The 24,164-nt window shown below is 35.0% G+C and overlaps 1 protein-coding gene across 2 annotated transcripts in view; it reads right to left on the bottom strand.

The window, feature by feature from the left end:
- The window catches only part of LOC110378985 (uncharacterized), a 46,296-nt gene extending 24,338 nt beyond the window's left edge, over nt 1-21,958 (bottom strand). For both annotated transcript variants that reach the window (XM_021338465.3, XM_021338474.3), the window contains exon 1: nt 21,571-21,958. In XM_021338465.3, coding sequence (XP_021194140.3) covers nt 21,571-21,646 — 76 coding nt within the window. In that variant the 5' untranslated portion in view covers nt 21,647-21,958. The remainder of the gene's footprint in view (nt 1-21,570) is intronic.
- Between the last annotated feature and the right edge of the window lie 2,206 nt (nt 21,959-24,164).

Raw genomic sequence — 24,164 nt, 5'->3', positions numbered from 1 at the left:
GATAATACGAATAAAAGGTGTTTGCCAAACCCCGAGAGATGGGAGTTAAGGCACTACATTGTTTGTCGCTCCAAGATTTTTCCCGAACATAAACAATAGGAAATATGTTAGGATCATGGCTGAAGATGCTTGGAAAACAAAAGAAGCCGATAGGTTTGACAGTTTTATCCCCCGATAATTTGTTGTAGTGTATAACAGGCTTTTGATATGGGTGGTTCTCGGGAGATCTTCTATTACGTTATAATAACATAAAAACATAGTGTGACCCTTAGGGCTTGGCAGAGATACAGTGATAAGCGAACAAACAGCTAGCTTTATTTGGCCAGGTGTATTCTTTAAACTCATTTCGTTGTTGCGATAAACTGAACTCCCTAGGTATAACTATGAAGACCAGTTATTAAGGGACTTGTTTGTACCCTCTAAGCCGCGTACGCACGTACGAACAAATTTGTTGCGTTACATGATATGCAACAACTTGGTTCGCACGTGCGTACCACTATCGAACATCGAACACTCTGTTCGTCAAACATGTTCGCGGCGATCCTTGTAGTGTGTTCTGTATGGACGGTGTTCGCAGCGCTTTAATAACTTCCCAATCGACCACTTCCAACGACGCCGTCATGGCTACTAAGATAGAGTTCACGACTGTTGTTCGCGAACTCGACTCGAACTATGTTTGCGTTCGTGTTCGAATATGCCGTCCATACGTACGAACCAAATGTTCGGGTCTGGTGTTTGTGTTCGCTATGTTCGTGTTCGTACGTGCGTACGCGCCTCTAGATGTAGTCGGTTGTTATTATTTGATGGTGATTTCACTGAAATTAACGCGTTTTTTATCCGATGTCAAAGACTGTATATACTAATTACTGTTTGACTTATGAAATGAATCAATGACCTTTCAGTACAGGATAAAGTACTAACAAGGATAAAAAAATATCTCAAGGTAAATTCTCGAAAATATAATTTTACTTAACATTCATAACGACGCAAGTAGAAACTGAGAAACACAACAAAAACTTGCTTTTAGTAAAGTTTGACTTCCAAGAATCAACTTTCGCACGATAAGAAATTACAAGTACTTCATATGTAGAGGAAAAAATAAAGAACAAAGATTTTATTTAAAAAAAAAAGCTTTTTACAACAAATTATCTTTTATTTTTCATTGACTCAATGTAGTTCTGGGATAATAATTGCTTCGGTGATATCGTCATCTTCATCTTCCGAGCCTTTTTTCCCAACTGTGTTGGGGTCGGCTTCGGTGATCCTTACTATTTTTATTTGCACTACTTTTCATAGAAAACCAAAACGCCTACATTTAATAAAAGATTACCATCAACTGCCCTAGGGCATCGCTAGTTCATTAATAATTATCTAACGAGCTTCCAAGTCCAGGCTTCGATTAACTGCGACATCGGCGGGTTAAATGGCCGTAATCGGGCCCACGGTCCACCGATCAACTTCGCACACTCGTGTCATTTATACTCCAGGCCTGCCTGGCCTGCATAATTAAGTTACGTTTAAGGCCTACTGGTTAAACCTCGATTAAATCGCCGTAAGATGGGAACTACGCAAAATGTGGGAGATTTATACTGCAAACACGTACATACATACATATATTGGTTTTATGTAAGCATACCGGAATTATGCATTTTTTATGATTTGGATATGATGTGATTAATATGGGAATTATTTATCTGTCAAATTTCGCGAAGATGTAAAAAACGAAGATTGAAACAGGCACATATTTATGTGACAGTCCGTCAGTTGTACAAAGCTCCATTAAAGTTAATGCTTCTTTCAACTGACGGAGTGTCAATACTTTTTGACGATAATTTTTATCTTCTATTCAATTTTATCATACAACTAAACATAAATTGTTATCACCTTGTGAACTTAAGTAATATTATGTAACATTAGATGATAAAGCCGATATGCATTACACACCATACCCATGCCAAATTGCCTAACGCGGCGGTTTAAAGTACGTACTGTTTGGCACTGATTGTCAACGGTTTTGAACGAAGGATAAATATTTTCAATGATTTTTTATCATCTTATCAGGTCGCAGGAAAAAATCGCTGCTTTAATTTTTAATTAACTCTTTTACAGGAAGACAAAAAAATATAATAATTATCACAAATACAAATATAAACCTTTAGTTTTCACCAGTCTTTCATTTGAAAAGTCTTTACTAAATGTAATTTCAGTCACAAAGTATTCTTAAGGATTATGCCCATTCATGACTCCGTACTTTTAAAAAGTAAAAGTAATAAATTTTATTTAATGATTCTAACTATCTTTTCTCCTCAACGGGTTTACTTTTAATATATTTTTAACAAGTTTCCTTTGATCTATTTTTACGCCATTCAACGCCTGTAATAAGAGTAGCTGTAATTAAAATAATTAATTTGTACAGCAAGCTTGGCGATTCAAATAGAATATTATGGGACGTTTTTCATTTTATATTACAAAACGTTGCTATTTGAGATCTTTTCATGTTTTGTAAATAAAGCAATTTTGTTTAAACATCATAAAAAAGGAAAAAATAAAATGTGGCATACAGCTTAGAGTTAATTCAAATAAATAATGTTAGAATGATAAAGTTCGTCTCAACATTTTCATGCACTAAACAGAATTTCAAGTATGCAGTACTAAATTCTCATTGAAACAAAATATAATTTTAGAAGACAGTCTCCAAAGTCCTCTAAATTATTTGTATAAAATACGTTGTGCAAATTCTACATTGTAGTGACAGCAATTAGTAGCCAAAATTCTCGACAAAATATAGGGCAATGATACAGTTTAAATTAACACGAAGCACCATTTTAATGCATCGCGAATAAACGGGATGGAAATAATTACGGGTAGCAGTTTACGGAAATTACTGTTATAAACTTGCATGTAGAAACGCTGTTTTGTTTATTTGTTAGACAATGTTAGTATAATATCAAGTTTTATTGAAATACTTATCACGAAATTATTGGTAGGTATCAACAATGTTTATCAAAGGACTAGCCGTTTTTCCGCGGTTTCGCCCGCGTTCCGAGTGAACTACTTCTGGTACCGGGATAAATATACCCTGTGATACTTTGGAAGAGTGTGGCTTTCCAACAGTGAAATATTTTTTCCCCTAACAAACAGGGTACAAACAAACAAAAAATGTTTCCTCTTTATTAGATAGATTACATGTTTAGTTACAAATTAATTTATATTTTTTTTAAAGTTGAGACTATATACTTTACCCAATATTTAGCTGAACGAGTTACTAAACATATGCAGATGATGATAACTTCGTAGAATCAAAAGTATAACCATTTCATGCCACAGTCACATAAGACTATCAAACGCATTGAAAGCATATTTGGTACAAAATGGTCAAACGTCCAACAAGCTCTGAACGTCAATGCTTGCTAAATTGGGCGACTGCGACCGTATGATGTCCAAGTGCACTTGCTTCATCATACGGCACTACCTGTGTAACCTAAATACCTACCGCAAATTGTTGAATTTGATTTTAATAGACAAAAATATAAATAACGAAATTAATAGAAGTAGTGACAGTGATTCTGACGGTTACATTAAATTAAGCTTAGCTGATACACTTGCGGTTCTCATAAAAATACTAAGTCTCTAAACGAAAAGGAACTCATTTTGTTGATGTCTAAACTGTTGGACTAACATATGTATTTTATCTTTACTCTTATAATTGTAAAATCTAATTAGATTAAAGTTGTACTGTATACAACTTTGCTCTAGTTCATATTGACTCTATTTAAAAGAATAATTGATTTGTAGAAATTAGCACCCTTTCCCAAACACGTCACGTCCGTAAAAACAGGAAAATCTGGTCCCCTGAAATCACCAATCAAGTTACAGAGCAAGCGATGATTGCAATACGGAGAATGCATTGCCTGCGCTGCCGTACATTTCAATTAGAAACTCCGTGCTCATCACTGCACTTCTACGGGAAGGTGATAATAAAACAAAGTTTGACTAACGTGGATTTTGGTAGGATTTTGTGCACCTGAGTGTATTATGTGTAGGTGGAAGTATTTTTTTAACCGAGTTAAAAAAGGAGTTCTAGGTTTGATCTCTATGTATGTTTGGGTGATCCGATTTTGATGCGGTCTTCAGCATAGTAGAGGCATGACATTGAAGTCGGTTATATTTTTTGTAAAAAGTTTTTTAGGTAATCGTCAATCGGTCTAAAATCCATTTCTGGTTATGAAAATAACTTGCTTACCCAAAGCATGTTACTAAATACTTTAAAACCATATTCTAAGTTATCCAAATTCATCATTTACGCTTTCTTATTTCAAAACACTCATCAACGCAGCTTTAAAAATTAAATTACTTTCTAAAGAGCATCGCGGGCATTAAGATTCATAATCATAATTTTAGGTTTAGTCTTCAAAGTGCCTATTGCTTTTACAATAAACTAGAAAATATATAAAAAAGTGCCATCAATTTTGATGATCAAGTCTGAAAAGTAATACGCCATTATATTTGAGACAAAATAGATTGCTCTCGTTACAATATTTTCGTCAGACTGTGTTTAAAAATACAAGGTTCGTAATTTATTTGTGAATTCCTGGGTTCACAAGCCAGTGTTTTGTTTGGAGCCTGTTCCGAGCTCGTTCGGTTTAATATACTGGGATATTTATGCCTCGTTTCCATGCCGAGGCATGAGGCATTTTGTCTACGTGGCATATTGAGATCTATGTGCACTGGCTGCTTGATACGTACAAATAAAATAATGGCTTTTGGTTTCATGTTTATTTCAACATTTAATACAATTAAAAGGCAACAAGGGTGAAAAAGTACCTAAATAAAGTCATTTTGGTCCTTTTAGGCGACAAACTTTTTGTTCTGGCACATTTTGGTCCTTGTAAGCACATTTTTTACTAAGCTTTACTCCTGTATTTGCTGTGGTCGAGGTCAGTTTGGTCTTGTGTGGCTCCACGAACCTCACAGGTTAGATTTCCTCACAAAACAAATATTTGTATAGCTTGTAGGTTTACTGTCTGAGCGCTTGCTTTTGGGAGATTTGTGCCAGTAAATCGTATCTAGAGAAACCATGACATGAAACTAATCTTGGTTGAAGATATTTTGAACATTGTTGTTTCTAACTACATGTTACAGGTTAGAATATACAATTCTAACCAAAGAACAATTCACCAGAGAAACATGTACCTACACACACAATTTAACTTGAATTGTGTCTGTATTAAGCTGGAATATAAGTTAGGTATATTACATTAGCACAATCATTAATTCCTTCTTTTCATCAAGTATTTTTTTGTTGCATATACTTTTTATTGTACCTGTTTATAATCACCCTTTAACTCGATGGTTGACTGGTAGAGAATGCCCAGTGGCATTAAGTCCGCCATCGTACTAATTTTGTACATAAAGTATAAATAAGTAAATAATTTAAAAACAACTAAATAGGTTACGGTTGCGAACCAACTTCAGTTATAAAAAAAATACATAGATAGCGGTGACCAGTTATCATCGAATGGATGACCTACTTGTAACTCGCTCAAATTAAATAAAATAAATGACTGCACAAGCTGCATAGTGCACTTAAAAAACTTTTTATGTAGAAATATTTTTATTTTTAAATCATATTTTATATCTAACAAAATCCAGAACAGAGACAATTTTCAAATGAATTAATGAATATTGTTGAATTGTATGTAAAAGGAATTAGATTACAATTGAAAACTAACAAAAGTTTCATTTGCAAAAAAAATGTTTAGCTATTTTTGCAACATGTTCCTGTCATATCAAATTTGTTCAAACATATAAATAGTTTAATAATATTACTGATCGACTAACTAACAGCTGAAATGGATGATCGAGTCAATGTTTTTTCTAAGTAATATTCCTTATGCAAAAGTTCGTAAAGTCGGTCGTTAAAATGGTCTACCACCTACCTATTGACAAACATGTATGCGAAGTCTAGTATTCTTATGTACCCAAAGCATAGCCATATTTTACCATGATGTTCAATTCAAATGGATCTGACCTCTATGTATGTAAAACACATTTTCGACTGTACACTAAAAAGAGATTTAAGCCAATTTCTTAAAACGAGAATGAAAATAAGCTCAAGGAAACTAAAGCTAGTACGTAGTTACAACATCATTCATGTGAATACTAGATACGAAGACCTGTGCTTCTAACAAACTTAAGTAAACTATTCACATTAACATCTGCACATTAGTATTCCCGTATCTTGGGTCCCATTACCCTGGAATCAGTTGCACAGACAGACGTTTAGACCGATATGAGCTAGTGTTTGAACTATGGTTTAAATTGCACTGTTATACATATTAAGTTGCCATAGTATTAAGTTGCTTATCTATCTCTTATTTGGAGAATGTAACATAATTTTAAGAAACTACCATGTTCAATGATATGTGTTAGTGTACCTATAAATAGACATTGTAAATAATTAGAATGAACCTAGATAAGAATGATACAAAAAAGAATTGATAATGAAAATGAGATTAATATTGTTTTTTCTCGTAATTTACTTTTGTAAAGCATTGTAAGGGAAAATCGACTATATTATTTCAAGATAAACTATTCACATTAGTATTCCCGTATCTTGGGTGCCATTACCCTGGAATCAGATGCACAGACAGACAGACGTAACATTCATAGACGTTTAGACCGATATGAGCTAGTGTTTGGTAGTATGGTTTAAGTTGCACTGTTACCTTATCAAGTTGCTTGGTTGTGTGTTCTTGATAGAATGTGATGTAATTTTACAAAGGTACCGGATTGACATGTGTTAGTGTAAATAAATGTAAGTAGACTTATAACTTAGTTAATAGGTATGCAAAGGTGAATATAATTGTATAAAAAAATTAATATAAATAGCTTAGTGTATTTGGTCGCAAAAGTTGATAAAGAAGTGTGAAAATTAGATAAATTATTTATCTTTTATTTATTTACAGTACAATCCATTCAAAATTGAGTTGTAAACCCATGGTTAGTTGCAGCAACATTAGTCAACTTTCATTTGTAGTTTCAAATCGATTTCCGAAATAGCAAAAACCTCCGACCTTTTTGAAAGACCATTCAGCTCTTTGATATCTTAAACACAAAATAATCCTTGTATTTTCATTTACTAACAGACCATTCACATCACATTTACTATAACACAACTACAGCCATAAAACGCCATGAAAACAAACATCGACATGGAACGATCACTTCCCAAAATCCATATCGCTCTAACTTCATTGAAATGGGTTTTTATCAAAATTTATGATCGAAATAACACTAAACAAACAAAATGGATGTTTTAGCACCCATTGTGCTGTTTATTAAACATCAATTGTTGATAATAATAGGCAGGGTTTGAGTGTTTGAGTTTCCATTGAATTCCATTACATTGGCGCTGAAAGTTTTTTATTTTATGCTACTGAAGAGCGTCAATACTTAAGCGCATTTGATTTGTTGAGCATTTTGAAATCGCTGACAATGAGCTCTTGAAGGTTTAATTATAAAGTAATCACTTTACTACTAAATGCATTTTTTTAAACCAATTTTCAAGTGGTACTTATATATTCATTTAATTAATTAATCAAATATGTTTACTAATTTTAAAAACATTTTACATTTTTGAAAAGTACCTAGTAGGACGACGACCTTACACCTATACGTATGCTTACATAAGTAGCTTACATAATCGACTTACAATAAAACAAATCTAAAACCCCTGCGTATGTCACTTATACTTATTTCCTAGAGCTTCATACTACTTACAGAATTGACTTACGTAATTTTTACTGCAGTAACTTACAAGTGTAAAGTCGGTGTTAAAGTAATTTAAATACCATTAGTAAATCCAGTGTTTCGTGCAATCCAATAAGGTGTTACTTAATTTCCGACCCGTTCCTGAGTGACGGGAACAGACATACCGGTAGGACGAACCCTTGTCTCTACTGCTACTTGCGAAGGGAAACAGAAGGGTTCACTATATTAGGGACAGTTCATTTAAAAGCCGTTTTTCTTAATGATAATCCTATTGCGCGGAAGCTAGTTAAATTTGTACAATGAAAGGATTGTGGGATTTTGGGGGGAAAGAAAGTAAGGGAGGTTTTTGTTAGTCCAACTCTTGCGCAGATATGTTAAAGAATATCAATCCGAGAGAAGAATAAATCTATACATATAATAAAATGATAGGAAAGTCAAAACTGTACATTGAATATTTTTTTTAAAGAATACTTGGGGGGTGATCTATTATCGATTCTGAACCCAAATATATAGTTTTTAGAATTTTTGTCTGTTTGTCTGTTTGTCTGTTTGTCTGTATGTCTGTTTGTCTGTTTGTCTGTATGTTTGGTCTCACTGAACTCGAAAAGTACTGCATAGATTTAAATCAAATTTTGCATGAATATTACCTGGGGGCCGGTTCAACATATAGGATATATATTATCACGCTATCACCTACGGGGGATGAGCAATGAACGATAATTTCTGTTAACGTTTCTGCAACAGCGGGTGCAATAATGACACATATTTGAATGTTGAACTTTGTAAGTTTATCGGCCTATTATCAATCTTTAAATAGAAAATAACGCTTTTATAAGTAACTTGAGCAAAAAACTGAATTTAAAGAAATGATATCCTAAAATTATAGATGAAGAAAATCATGCAGAAACAGATGTGCCATAAAACTGGTAGTAGGTAAAATATCAATGAAAACAGACTTAATTTGTCATGGTATGTTCTTACTTTCAGAAAAAATATATGACAACGTTTGTATTAGCGAAATACAAACGTTGTCATATATTTTTTACTATAAAAACACTACAAGAAATATCAGCGCGTCATCAAGGACATTTTTATAATTCTTTCACCATTAGAAAGCTACATTATCTGCGAGTAAAATAGGGTATATTTTATCCCGGTGCGGGCAGTAGTTCCCAATGGGAAGCGGCACCCACGTCCCGAAGAAATTATGAACTTCCCACATTCTTAAAAGTCTACATATGTTGTTCTGACATAATATAAGCTATACCTCTCATAAACATGAATATCCATTCATTTCATTCAATAACAAACATGCATAAATCAAATAATCAAATCAAATCAAAACGTTTATTCGCGTTCGTGACGCACACACAAAAACGAATACACATAAAAGCTCACAAAAATAAAACAAAACAGGAATGAAAACGAAAAAAAGAAGAGAATGGAAAAAGGAAAATATGCGTCACGATCACGCGAAATGGCCCTCGCTCAGCATATGCAGCGACCCTATGCGAGACAGAGTCGCGGCGCTGGTTTTCAGCGATGGCCAACACTAACATGTGACGTCAATCGGTGTGTAACCTTAACTAAGTATATACATACTAAGTGTGTAATATATATTTATAAAATATAATATATACTGCTGCATCACACTGAAAGTGCATTGCGAGTCTAAGATTTTATTATTATTAAAAAAAACATTGTAATTAATATTCAAACATCCTTAAAAATACGTTCCTGGTTTTAATATATTACATTATTTTGAATTCACTTACATATAAATAGAAGGTCCTTATTAATATACTTTTTGAGTAATGAAGAATGTAGGCAAAATACGACCGAAAACATTGTGTCACTTCTAAAATTAACATCAATGGGAATAACTACCTGTCACAATACGTCAGCAAGATGTCAACAGAAGACAAGAGTTCGTTCGTTCTGAAAACGTACAAATTACGCGTCGCAGGCCAGAGACATACATACTTGCTTTCAACTTCTGATCACAAATCATCGAGCTAAAAATTATATCACAAATACACCGTTTACAATTACGAACAGTCACAGTCAGACCCACGGACTGAGTCTAAAAAAACACCTTTTATATAGCTACGTTTATATCATTTATATTATTCAGTTACAAAGACAGAATTACTATCAAACGTGTTTTCGCTAAATGTTCTATTAGTTTTTGCAAACATACATTCCCAACTCTGATCTCATGGAGGTGGCGCCCGGGTCACCACTGTGCGGACTGTGCGACCTATCGCACCCGGCCCCGGTTTAAACCATGATCTGGAGCGAGAAGAAATGGGATGACAAAGAATGAGGCGGCGGAGCGACTGAAAATTCCCAACTCTCATCCCAGCCACTGCGGTAAGACACCACGAAAGCCGGATGTCGAGAGACGACTCCCGGCCACCGTAGGCGTGAACGATTAGTTTTGAGTGGGTCATCGACCTTCCGGCTTCTGGGAGACCCGTTATTTCACGCGCCCCTCAAGGAGATTCAGCAAACCCCTGTGAGGCCCACTAGGGCCAAAGCCTGACACTCCCTCACACTGCTCAAACTGATGGCTGAGAATTACGTAACTTTCCAGGATGCCATGCAACGTGTTGCAAATGCCCAGGCCTTTGAGAGCTTGGTAATCCTTTTCTCCACCTTAACTTGAGTTTTGTGGTACATGAACAAATTAGAATAGTAATGAATTAGGTCATCTTCATCACGTATTTACCAACTCTTAATGTTCATCATGACACCCGCTTCTCTAACTTTATTGAAGGATCACTAAAATTGTTTCAGTTAGTTTAACTACGCTACTATAGCCCGTTGTCAAACCTTTTAATATCAATTCTGTAGAAGTGTGAATATCGAATGTGTAATATATCGAATTTCCGTTTGTGCATTGCACAAAAACCAACGTTATGATTTTCGAGAAGTCAAAAGAGTCGGCCGGCTAAGAATTATATTCATCGTTGGTTAATTGAATACATTTTCAGAAACCAGAATAACAGTAGGAACCAAAGCGAATGATCGCTTCATAGAGCTCTGATTTTCTCGAGGCGATCAAGTCAGTTCTGGTCTGTTCGCTCATCAGATCTTTGAAAGCGGTTCGATGATAATATACTGTTGTCCTGTTTACCTACGTGTGACACATAATATGGTATTTAAACGTTCTCCGCAAGAGAGCGAACGTTTGTGCTATTTATAAAGACGAAATTTTACCGTTGTGCAGAAGTGACGCACAGTATACACAGCACTTATGTTTCTTCTGATCTGCTGGCTCCACCAAGAAATGACAAATTGCGAGCGTACATTTTGAAAATCTTGGAAGAACTGCAGGCTTCAAGTGCCAACACACGAATTGGACTTACTCTCTCGGACGTATACTTTACCTGATCGTGAACTTATGCAAACATTTCGGTGGAATTCCAACATAACATAGTGAGTGAGTGCACAGAAAATCCCCGAAATACAAGTAGTGAAACTATGCGCTTGCCTGATGACTCAGTCATCATCCACCCAGCTATTCCTCAATTGTGTGGGTGTTGGCTTCCAGTCAAACCGAATCTTTTTGAGTACCAATGTTTACTTGAAGTGCCTATCTGATCTCCTCAACCCAGTGAACTAGACACCGCGTTATCCATGGTAAGTAAAACTGTTTGACAGACTTTCTGGCTCCTGATTTGTCGCAGCTGCAGCAGAAAATGTACAAATGACAACTTTGTCAGACCTTTGTTTTATGTGAGAATTACGTAATCATTTTCCAAATCGGTTGACTAGATCCAGAGATTTCCTCAACGTCACAAACTTTACTTCTTTTGTTTAGATAAATAGTCACACATCGTCGACACCACCTTGATTGATCAACCCGTGCTGCTGCTAAGTGGTAATCCTAATTATATTGTTATGTAAAAGAATACACCTACGCTACGGCATAAGTAGTATTTTGACAATTCCAAATTGCCCACGCAGACGAAGTCGCGGGCAACAGCTAGTCAAAAATAAAATTGCAATACAAAATGACATGCAATATAGTCGTTCCACTAATAAATTGTTCTTCCACCCATCAAATTCTGCTCATTGAATTTTTAATAACCCATGGGTACAATAAAAAACGGGAAAGAAAGCTAAATAAACATATTAACGGTAATAGCTGTCCACCTTAAAAAGGCTAGGCGAAATAATGATCAGATCTGTTTGTGGAATATTATTATTCTCGTTTTCAATGTCCCCATTAAATCTTACTACCGACGCGGAACAATAAACAGGTTATAAACACCGTTTGTTCCTCAATCCAAGGTTTGCAAAGATACTTAACAAATTGACAAAGAAGTTTAACCAACATAAAATTGCTTAGTTAGGACACCTAAAACTGTCACAATAAGCATGATATACCTACAATTTACTTAACAAATCCTACCGTGCGTTGTTTGTTCTATACTTTATAGTTCTCCTTGTTTACACGAGAAGGCTTCTAAAAGTTTGAAGGTCAAAAAATATAAATAAAATTAGGATCTCGGTGGCAACTAACAGTTTTTAGGGGTTAATTGGAGTGGTATTTGGGTCGAGTTGGAATGCCAAGTTTAAAGGACACTTTAACTACAGTATATTCGGGTCTGTTTTGCCCTTATCACAATGTTTGCTATGCAAGGTATGTCGCCCGGTTTTCCTAGTGTTAATAAGGTCTAGGTCATAAGAAGCGAAATATATGTGGGGAACAATATGAGGCAGGTTTATTTGGGCTTCGTATACAGGTAAACGTTAGCAGAAATAGCTCTGGATTATGTCAACGAAGATTGGGTTCAAAATTGTTGGAGGAAAACAGTAGATATTTACACTGTAAGCATATAGAACCTTGTGTTTTTAAAGTAACTCAATAATGGAATGCGAAAAGCTTTTAAACGGTTTTATAAACCGTAGATTATCAAAGGGAAGATTTTGTTAGAGTAACTTTAATTTATCACTTCTGAAGAACCATAAATATTCAGGACCTTAGTCCGACATTCGTAGCTTTTGAATAGAATTTGTCATAAAATTATTCGCTGCTGAATTACTGCCGTACAAACTTATAAAGCGCAGAGTATATTTTTGTTTTTAACCCCCGACGCAAAAACGACGGGGTGTTATAAGTTTGACGTGTCTGTGTGTGTGTGTGTGTGTGTATGTGGCATCGTAGCTCCCAAACGGATGATCCGATTGTAATGCGGTTTTTTTTGTTTAAAAGGTATGTCAGTCGGGAGTGTTCTTAGCTATGTTTGGTGGAAATCGGTTCAGGTCTTCAAGGTCATCAGCTCGTTTGCTAGATGTGATAGGAATGTTACACGCTCAGTTTACTTGCAAGTATATGTGGGATCTGAAATTTGAAACACTAATGTCTTTTGGAACTACTGAGCTGGTCTGCTGTTAGGGCACGAAGGTAGGAGACGTAACCCTGAACTGCCTTTTAGTAAACCCATCGAGTTTGGGCTCGTTGAATTTGTCTTGACGAGTTCTCTTCATGTTTCTGATTGACGAGAACCTGATGCTGGAAATGGGATGTGGCGGATGAAACCCTGGAATGCCGGAATGAAACGGATAAACCGATTTATATTTTTGCTGAAAATCTAGAATGTCCAAAGGTTAATCTTTATTGTTTCTCGAAATCTCGACATCTCATATAGCGACCCCATCTTAAGATAAAATAAATTAAATGAAAGAAGGAAAAATTAAGGAGCTCCTTTAAAAAGCATGAAATAAAATTAAATTATAAATTTAAAAAAACCCCCGACCCAAAAAAAGTACGCAATAATTATGACATAAGGTTAAAAACGCTAAACACTATAAAAAGCAAAAAATAACTTTTATCACTACGTAAACTAAATTTTGACGTGTCGGGGGACCGCTTTTTACCTTCATAAATACTTACATAAAGCAAATGATACCTACCTGATTACAACATTCGTTTAAAAAAAAACACGTATCTAAAGTAATGAATTAGAGCGGTCCCCCGACACGACAAAATTTAGTTTACGTAGTGATAAAAGTTATTTTTTGCTTTTTATAGTGTTTAGCGTTTTTAACCTTATGTCATAATTATTGCGTACTTTTTTTGGGTCGGGGGTTTTTTTAAATTTATAATTTAATTGTAAACACATTTTAATATGTAAAAAGCAAGAGAGAAAAATACAAAAAAAAAGAAATAGCTACACATATCTTACCTTGCCGGCCACTAAACTTTTGCGCTTACCAGTCCCAAGTCCCAAGTAACGGAATCATCCTTGTTATATAATAACACTGGCTGACATTATCCTCACGTATTATCCCAAGGGATACAAAGGTGCTTCTGAATGTTAACATACCGACCGAACAGAATACCTATTTACTTTTAGCCGGGTTTTTATTGTCCCAAAGGGTACGGTAGACGCAGAGGACACATTTCAAACGTATCGCGAAATTTTCTTTTAAAACGCTGTAAATATATGGACTTGAGTGTACCGTACATGTGTATGTACTTACCTACTTGTCTGAGATACAGCTGTAGGTATGTTCACAAGGAAAAGCATGTACAGTCTGATTTTCTTCAAGCTCCCGTGGGTGTCATTGAAGACTGTATGGGATTGAACCAACAAATTAACAGGCGTTATCCTGCCTGTGTTAACAACGTACTGTAATCAACATTGCTGTATCTATGATTACAATAATACCAAACAATCTCTAAGACATTTTAATTAGGCCCAACAGTTGGTGTGAACCGAGTCTACTTAGTTTTGTGGGCGCAATGTGCGAGGACGCTCATGTCAAAAATCGACATTTTAGAGTAAATTATACCAATCGATGAATTTCACGTCCACCATTAGTTTATTAACCTACGTTTTTTAGCCAACAACATGCAAAAACAGTAAAGACCATACCTACTTTGCACGCAACAGAACTGACCAGTGACAGTCGCACCAGTCGTACTATGCCTCATTAACGCACGCGAACCGCACTGTTCGTGTGTAACCTCCTTTATCGCATTTCAAAGGCTCAGTTGATAAGTAACCCCTTCGGTAACTGGCGTAAACCACGTATAATTATGTATTTAGGTCACACAGTTGTTTATTAATAGTTTATATTAATAACATACGAGCAGAGAAGTGGGTCGGTCAACGCTGTATTTGTAAGACTTCATGTTTAATGCACGTTTGAACAACGAATAAACAAAACATAAACAAAAGAACGTGTTTCATATACCTAGTACAAACAAGGCTTGAATTCATAGTGCTGTGTTTGTATGCCAATGCATGACTTTGACGGTCAGTCGCATGATTTCTTTTATTGGAATACGGGAAGGTACGGCGTCCGATTTTTGGTTACAAAGGCACAGGTCAAACTGTGAAAATAAGTATCGCTGGTTTGTTTATTCGTGTTCAGTAATATAAGTAAATCCATCTTTCTGTACACTAATATTTTTTCAACAGTATCTACTTCTTTATGTTTACTATTATTTTAATGAAAACTATTCTTAGCCATTGTTTGCATAACCCTAATAAAAATATGGATCTCACGCTTACCTAAACCAAACATAAAGCAAAGAGCTTTCATGTTTTCTTAGTGTAAGTTCGTTCGATGTTTATCTTTAGATTACTTCACTTCTGATGCATTTTCACCATTAACACCGCGCTCAGCACTGGATTGGTGATCGTAATATAATCTCAGCACCTTAATCCCAACACGGCGTATGATTTACGAACTTAAACCCTATCTCATATGCCTTAGAGTCTAAAATCAAATGATGAAGTTCTTATTTATAAAGCAAACGGGCGTCAATGGACGACCAAGAGTGGGTAAAGTATTCTGCTCAGGTAACTTTTAAATTGAATTGATTATAATACACTTTTTACTATGTTATGATAACTGGCAATTTAATTTTGTTGTTCATATAATATTCGAGTAGCTACATAATATTACGTTTGGTTCCCGGAGCACTGGACTTAACCTATTACGTAGAAATTACGGCACGGGAAAGCCATAGGGTGTGAATGAACCTTGAAAAATAATACAAACCTGCTCATTAGTGTTTACAACTTCATAATTTTTAACTACCCACCTTAGTAACAAACTTCATACAGTTAGTCGTAAAAGTTATACAAAGTTGTGACCAACATTTTAATGTACCCACATTATTCGCACTCCAATCTAATGTAAAGTATTAAGAAAGCAAGCCATTAAACCGAGACTAGACAACCAGACGAAATGAAATTCCACGAATATAAAATTGTATATGACAAAAGTATACAACACCGAAAATATTTTCACTAAAATTGAAGAAGCCACGTATGACATAAAAGTTTTGGCAAACACGAAGATATTTCTAAGATTTGACGAGCTCCGTTCAGAGTTTCAGACGTCTCATCTTATGTAAAATAAAAAATAAATTAGGTGTATTCTCGTAACATCACACCCTGTATAAAAACAAGCTAATGCTAGCACAATACGCGTAATCAAATTGTCACGTTTCACATAAGTGTTTTTTGTTTTTTCAGCCATCGCATTTCGCTCTGCCAACAAATTATATTTTCTTTGTCTCTGTCGTATTTAAAGTAGAATGTCAAGAAATAAGGTTCTAATAAATTTTGTTTTATTTAACGTTAATGGCAGAGAGCCGTTTTCTCATAAAGATGAGAGTTATGCTAATTTGGCTTGAGCTTAAATTATTTATGCCAGATATTTTGTTTGATTCGGCCTCTGTCCGTCATGGAACCTTCTTTAAGGAATGAGATTTGTCTCCGTTTTTGCGACAGGTCGTTTTCTCGATTCTGTTTAGTCACGGGAGAAAAATACGTTTGGGTATATCTGTGTGTTTTAGTGAAACAAAATGCTGAGGTCATTTTCCTTGCGTGGTTTGGAAAATTGATTTCATAGTTAGATGGTTCAATTTCGTACATGTCCAGTATGAAGGTATTGATATTTCCCAATACAGGTGTTCCGATTTAGGCTCAATACTTAATCGAATGTCGATCGTCGGAATATATTCCTGACCTCCACAATTCAGGTGTAGGCAACGAGTATATTGAAATCAACAGCGCCTCTGGTGTTCTGGGAAACCGTTCAGGATTCAGATTTGAAATAGAAGCTGAAACAACCAGTACGTGTCTTTTATATAAAATACTATACATTCTCTATGAATTGGCTCTATTTGTGACCTACTTTCTTTGATGGAGGAGTGGAAGTATTCAAAGTAATAATAATTGGAATATTGTGTATTATTCAGTTTTAGATATTTTACACAAAGCTAAACTAATTTGTTTAGCGAGTTGTTAATTTTGTTGTCAACCGCAGAATTTTGCTGGCATGAAAAATATGCCTAAACAATAATATCAAATACACACCTAAAAACAATAACTAATATATATAATTGTAATTGTATGTTATTCATTAAAACAAGTAACTTTGCTACGATAAATGACAACGTCGCGCATGTTTTTAGCAATGACTGGCACAGAATTGCACTTGCATTTCTCTAAATAAGTATCAAGTAATAACATACAAATAATCTCGATAAATTCAAACTCGCTCCTAGTTTTGACAACTTTCTCTCGCTGACAAGACCAATGACAAGACATTAAAAATAGTTCCTTTACAATAGCCGTAAAATACACTACTTAAAAACCACAATTTGTTCACCTCAAAATTACTAAATATTATAAAATCGGCAAAACTTTCCCCGTGCACATTACCGGCCATTGTTTGGTTACTTCACTCAGTCACGGCATGAAAAGGGCTAAATTCGCGGTTGTCACGTTTTTAATTAATTTACGAGTAGGCGAGGCCGGGGTATCACGCATAACCTTTGTACGCTTATGTGAAATTCATCAATTAACGTGGCCTTAGGTCTACCACTTACATTTACATTTTCATGATTGTAAACTGAAATTAGGTACGCAAATGGTGAGGAAGGCGTAGTTTTAGCCGGTTCAGGGAAAAGCGAAATTTTTGTACTTCTTTTTGGTTACGGACAAATTACGCTAGCACTAACGCTGTGTACTAAAACAGTATGAAAGGACATTCTTATCAAGGTACTCTGTACAAAATATGCTTGGTATATGAGACGAAGCACTTGTGTTTATGATTTAAGTTCAAAAACCTTATTACGTTTACATCAAAACTAGATATAAAACTGACGAAGTTATTAGTGAGAAATCATAAACTAAACAGTCTCAGTAAGAAGTTAATTTCAAAAACTTATTATTCTTAAAAAGATATAAAGTAGAGCAACACATAAAAAAGTTTTCATAGTAAAATGCAAAGATATGTGACTGGCCACTAGGGCTTAAGCGTGAAGTAAGCAAAAACTTAGAATGAGAGGAAATCTTAAGTGTATTTCCTCGGGAAAGTTTTAAAGCCGAAAGAAACTTTAGCGCTTCTAAACAATGAAGTTACAGCGTCAGTGAACCTCGTACATATTGCAATTTAAACTTAACTTTATAGTGGTGCGTTTTTGTTGAGTGAAAATAAATAAATAGTCTATGCAATGGCTACTTTGTTTACTATATCTTTACATAGACTTGGAATATTAATAATATCTATGTAGTGCCTTATTTATTACAGATTCACATACAATTTGCTTTTTATGTGATAGGGTGCGCATGAGCAGATGAATCACACCAAAGGAGTTTTAAGTTTTGCCAACTTTTCAAAAAAGAACACGGTCTGTTATGTATATTATAATAATTATCATTATATTCATAGTTATAATTTTCCTCCTCTTTTCTTAAATTTTTCTCCGTCTGACAAGAAATGTTCTTTCCAGCCAGTACATCCAGACACATATTTTTATGCACCTTTAGTCACTTTCGAATCAAATGACAAAAAAATAAGATATAGGTACAAATAAATGACAAGTTCCGCTGTACGGTCTTTTTGATACATTTCCAACGGTCACCTATGCTGACCACGATGCAGCGTCAATTCCCATAGAACGCAATAGAAACAATAGAATTTATATTGTCCAATTTTAGTACTGGCGAAGCAATAAAGTCGTATCGTAACTTACCTCAGGTTACAGCCAGTGTTAATGGCTGTAAGACTTGTAACTGCAAACATATCAACGAAACAAAAAGCCTTAAAATGCACATAAAATAAGGATTAAGAAAGGCACACGATTACCCAAAGTAATGAATACTAACCATACTTATCTCCTTATTATTTAATTAACTTGAATCTAAAGATCTGAGGCCGTTAAGCTGTCGGATTGAGGAAGCGATAAAGAAACGGTTAAGAAAATCATTCCGGAGAGCGAGCCGGGAACTAAGACCCGACCCGATACCCATATAACTATATGACATAATACATTCACATTTATGTGATCATTCCCTTCAGCAATACGTGAAACAATGACATAAAATAAATGATTAAAGATTGTCATTTCTTTGTTGTATCTACAGACTAATTTGTTATGAATTGTTATTTTCTAAGCTTACGCATTGTTACAAGTAGACTTACTTGAATAAGCGATGTTTCGGGGAAACTCCTGAACATGAAACAAAGCATCCGAGAGTACTCGAATCATTTCTTTCAACCGAAAAGCAATTTAAATTAGCGTTCAGTTGAAGAGCAACAAACAATAGAAGCAACAAACCACAATTCAATAAAGTCTATCAAAATTTTAATGCTGAGCTACGTTTACAATTGGTTCGAACACTTTAGTTAAACAACAAAACAATTGTTTAATAAACAAAAGAACGGCTCCTACCGTTAATTGGCAATTCATGAACATTCACAACTACGTACATGTTGATTTTGTCGGCAACATCAAAGCTTTTGTTTGGGAGCCCTCACCAGAGGCCAGTTTAGCCACAATTTGAAAGGAAACAACGCTTTTATAAATTTAATATAAATTGTGGCTGCCATGAAATGATGTAAGCATGGAGTTTATATTACGATGAAAAAGGACGGTTATATTCCGTATACTTGTATCTCCCTTATTTCTCTTATTACACATATAAACATACACAAATGAACTGAAATAACTCTTAGTGAAGTTCACATAATCTCATTCAAATGGAAGTAATAAAATAACACAAAAGTCCACCTCTGTCCGCTTCATCTGGCAAAGTATAAATAAAAACTCCAGTCATATAATACAGGTCAGGTAACATAATACATGCTGCTCTCTGTTCTAGTTTATTCACGTGAATACGTATTTTGTATATATTCGGGTGATGTAGCAATGTTCGTTAGGGCAGTTTTCCACTTGACCGATACGGTTCCGATAATTATCTGACCGTTTTGGAACGCCAAATGCTTTTGCATTACTCCAACATATATTTATTACATGTAGGTCAACTACGGTTCGATCTGTAAACGACTTTATTGTTAAAGCTCAATAGGTCAATATCATTTGTTTCAGAAATCCGCCAAGAAAGGAATAATAATACCGTTTCTAATAAAAGCACCGAATTGATCATTCAATTAACTTTAATGTAATCACGTTGCGACAAGATTGATTCCCAAAATAATTCTCGATAAAAACATTATTGAATGACGAAAGATGCTTCTTTTTATTCCAGTTTCCTTATAAAAATGCAACATGTTCTCAACAATTAGCATTGAAACCGAATAAACCTCTTATCTTATAATTTATTAACATTGGAGACGGAACCCGGCACTTTTTTTAAGTATGCGTGCTTCATTAACATAATAGAAGAAAAGTTTAATTGAGTTCCAAAGTTGAACTCCACTTGACTTAATGGAAGAGAGTATTATGCAAGATCGTAACTCGCATGCCGCCCAATTGAACGCTACGGCGTAGTAAAGATTCGTCAGCTACGCTCGTAGCAGTCGTAGCAAATGATGTTGTGATTATCCAAAGGCTTTGCTACGAATTACTGGCAAACGTTTTAATTCGCGCGAGTGAGGCTGTTTGCGTAATTTCTGTTGCCAAAACGCGATGTAGTTAACTAAGCTAAAATAGCGGAGCATATGTTAGCCTAGGGCTGCTAGAATTATGGAAGCCGTTTTAATTAAAACACATATTTGTTTAATCTAGGACGTTTGCAGTCCGGTACTTTTTCTGGGACATAATTAATTTTTGTGCTCTGTTGCCTTCGAAATTCTTCTTTGATATACCTCGAGTTATTTAAATACAATTCCTGTAGTAAAAAGTATACAAGTATTTCCAAGATTGCGGAAAATTAGTCTGTAAAACATTCACAAAGAAAACATATAATTATTCGGTTCTTTTAATCTTGAAGAACAACGTTGAGTTTTATTTTAATCTAATAGAGATCAGAACTTGCGTAATAAAAATAATGAGGTCATCAAAGTAAACACAGTGCTCAGATAAATACTAAGATTACCTGACACCAGAGTTCAGTCTTCTGTAATGAGTATTAGATAACAATGTTATCTAGTCACAACATATCTTGCTCCGAGTTAAAGAACTTCAAGACGTTCAACAATAAACAAGCCATTGTAACTTTTAGTGCTAAGACAATAAAACCTATAACTGATTGTCATGATATTGCCTTATCTCCTTGTGTGGACTTTAATGTCAGTACACTCCTAATAATAAGGAATTAACATAACAAAATCACATGCAGCATTCATTTTAATTAAATTAAAACAAACACATTAAGCTAATAAAAATATCACTACAAATAATAATAGAAGCTCGTCGAATGAGGCAATTAACAAAACGCGATAACGCTAATAGTCGCAACAAACATATATCTGTGAGCATTAAAACGCTGTCAACCAGTGTTATTAAGTTAAACGCCATTAGCCACAAGCTGCGGATACCCCGGTAATTATGCGAGTAATAAATCTAACACCAACCTAAATTATCTGAGTTGCTGCAGGAAGGGCCCGGCAAAGCCAGGAAGCCGAGGACGAGGTACCAAATACCACACATGTTCTCCCCTACTCAAAAACTACCAACAAATCCAAAAACCAACACTATAGTTCTCATAACTAAAGTTACTTCACAGTATTCACTTTGACATTCAACGAAATTCCCGCCAAAAATTGACAGTTGATAAAAAAGTTTCCGAACATCGAGTTCGGATTCGCGTTCGGTTTTTTTTTAATTGGTGGTATGTGTGTCACGTGCGGTGTCCACGTGGCGACCGCGTGACAGGACGTGTCCACGGTAAACAAGCGTGTGGCCACACTGACTCCGGACGTTCGACTGACGCGACCCAACGATACAAACGCCCCACGACTATTGGTCACGGCACACGGCGAGCCCATCAATTTCGCTTGACGTTTCAATGAAAACCCTTCCTACTTTTCCCTTGAGTAAAATTAGGGAGAGTCTTGTTATAATTAAAAATGTTTATCGATAAGATCGACCTCATTGAACTTTTGGGTCGGTATTTAAGGTAAAATATTTTAATGGTCAAATCTGACCGTCTTTACAACTCGCTAAGTTGACTTAAACGATGTTGCCAAAGAACCATTAATTAAAGTGATAATGATAATTGCAGATGTAAGTAATATTAGTTGTGCACAAAGTTATCAGGGCTTGCAGAACGGGTATTTATCACAATATTAGTGGGTATAGATACCTAGAATAGTAAATACATAATATGATAAATGTGTCGTCGCTAAATTATTACCGCGGTACATTATTATTCGTGGCACGCGAGAGGGCGCCGTAAATAATAATATCACATCGAGTGGAAATGTTGGGCCATTCTTACAAAAGGAAATGGACTTTCAGTTTGTTTTTACATACATTCGTGTACACAACTTGTTTAAAATTCATGGACTGGACTAATTAGAATAACATTCTTTCTTTGTTTTTGCTTTGAGGAAATCTAATAGGACCGCTGTAAAAAGCACTTGTTAAAAGCACTTAAACATATTTAATGGATACATTTAGTTGTTTGGCTGGTACTGCTAATGACCAGTAGCATACAATAGTATGTAAACACCGTTTCATATTTCAAGTGATCAGAGACAAATGCTGGCAACTAATTCACTAACACATACATACATTCCTAAACATAGATATTTCGTACATCAATGGAAATTGGAGATTGGCCGATGTGCAAATATTTCTATTACCACAAATACATGGAATTCTGTTCGTCGTATGTATCCTGAAGTTTAAAGGCGTTCTCCTGCTATCGAATAACGACAATTCATTTATCGAGCCCGCCCCTCGATTCATGTCGTTCGAAAACGAATGAAATCAATATCGATTCCTTATCGATTCAATTGAGAGATATGGACAATAAATAAGAACAGATTTCTTGGCAGACTGAGGAGAACATACCAGCCTGTAGGGTGATCACAATTTTTTGATAGTAACTACATACATATATCCCAGCGAGAAAGGAAAATATTTATCGAAGAGGTTAACTTGTATTCTGCATACGATTTGTCGTTTAACTTCCTCTAAACTAAACAAAGTTTACAATTTAAAGTATAAAAAGGTAAATTATCAGATGGATCATTATTCTTCAGCTGTAATGTAGCAAAATATCGACAGGTACTTTGAAGCCAATCGCACAACCATCAAACCAATCCATGACCATCAAATTTCTAATTTAATCACAATTAAATACCCAGAAATGCAACCCAATCGAAGTAAGATCAAAAAGCACTTTACTTCGAAACATAAACTTGTAAGAGACCACAACATAGTCGACCCTAAAAAAACAGACATAGATATAGATATACATAGATACGTACCTAACCCTTTCTAAGTAAAAACTACGCCCAAATTCTCGTATTATTTTACCAAATCCATTACACTCAATACTTAGGGGAGTTCTTAAGGCACAAACCGGCTCCGATTGATAGCAGTCATATAAGATAAAAACAAAAGAGTAAATAGAATTGAATTTGGAGAAAGTGATGTAAAATAATCGAAATTACATTATGTAAGCTATATAAGAGAATTGTGTTTTAAATAAAATAGACATAGAGTTACCTACCTGACGGGCAACCAGAAGAAATGTAACCTGGGAATGATTTTTTTATATGTTTGCATAATGAAAAATCCAACTCTAACAATATTCTTACATAAACAATAAACATCTTAAAAAAAGAGTCAAATTAGAACAAAGACAACATTAAAAATAGGTTATAAAGAGGCCCTGAAGACTACCCTCCAGACCTCTTTAGACTGTTAAGCAAGCATTTAATGTAGAAAGCTGTACTTCTAGACACGGCACGAATCGTCAAAAGGTTTATTTCCATGGAGCCCTGACCCTGCCACCAATATGTAATAATGTAATTTTATGAATAAAAATACAATATGTAATATCATTTCAAAACTAAGCCAAATTATTATTATTTAATTAGAGTTTGCAAATCACCAGGCGAAGTCATAATGTATTCAAATAAAATAACGAAAATGTGAGCGATATTTCGAATAACGATATAACTTTCCAAAAGGTGTCAAGGACAATTTGTACAGC

The sequence above is a fragment of the Helicoverpa armigera genome, chromosome 2 (assembly GCF_030705265.1).
Source record: "Helicoverpa armigera isolate CAAS_96S chromosome 2, ASM3070526v1, whole genome shotgun sequence".
Taxonomy (NCBI): Eukaryota; Metazoa; Arthropoda; class Insecta; order Lepidoptera; family Noctuidae; genus Helicoverpa; species Helicoverpa armigera.
This window is presented reverse-complemented; position numbering and strand designations above follow the sequence as displayed.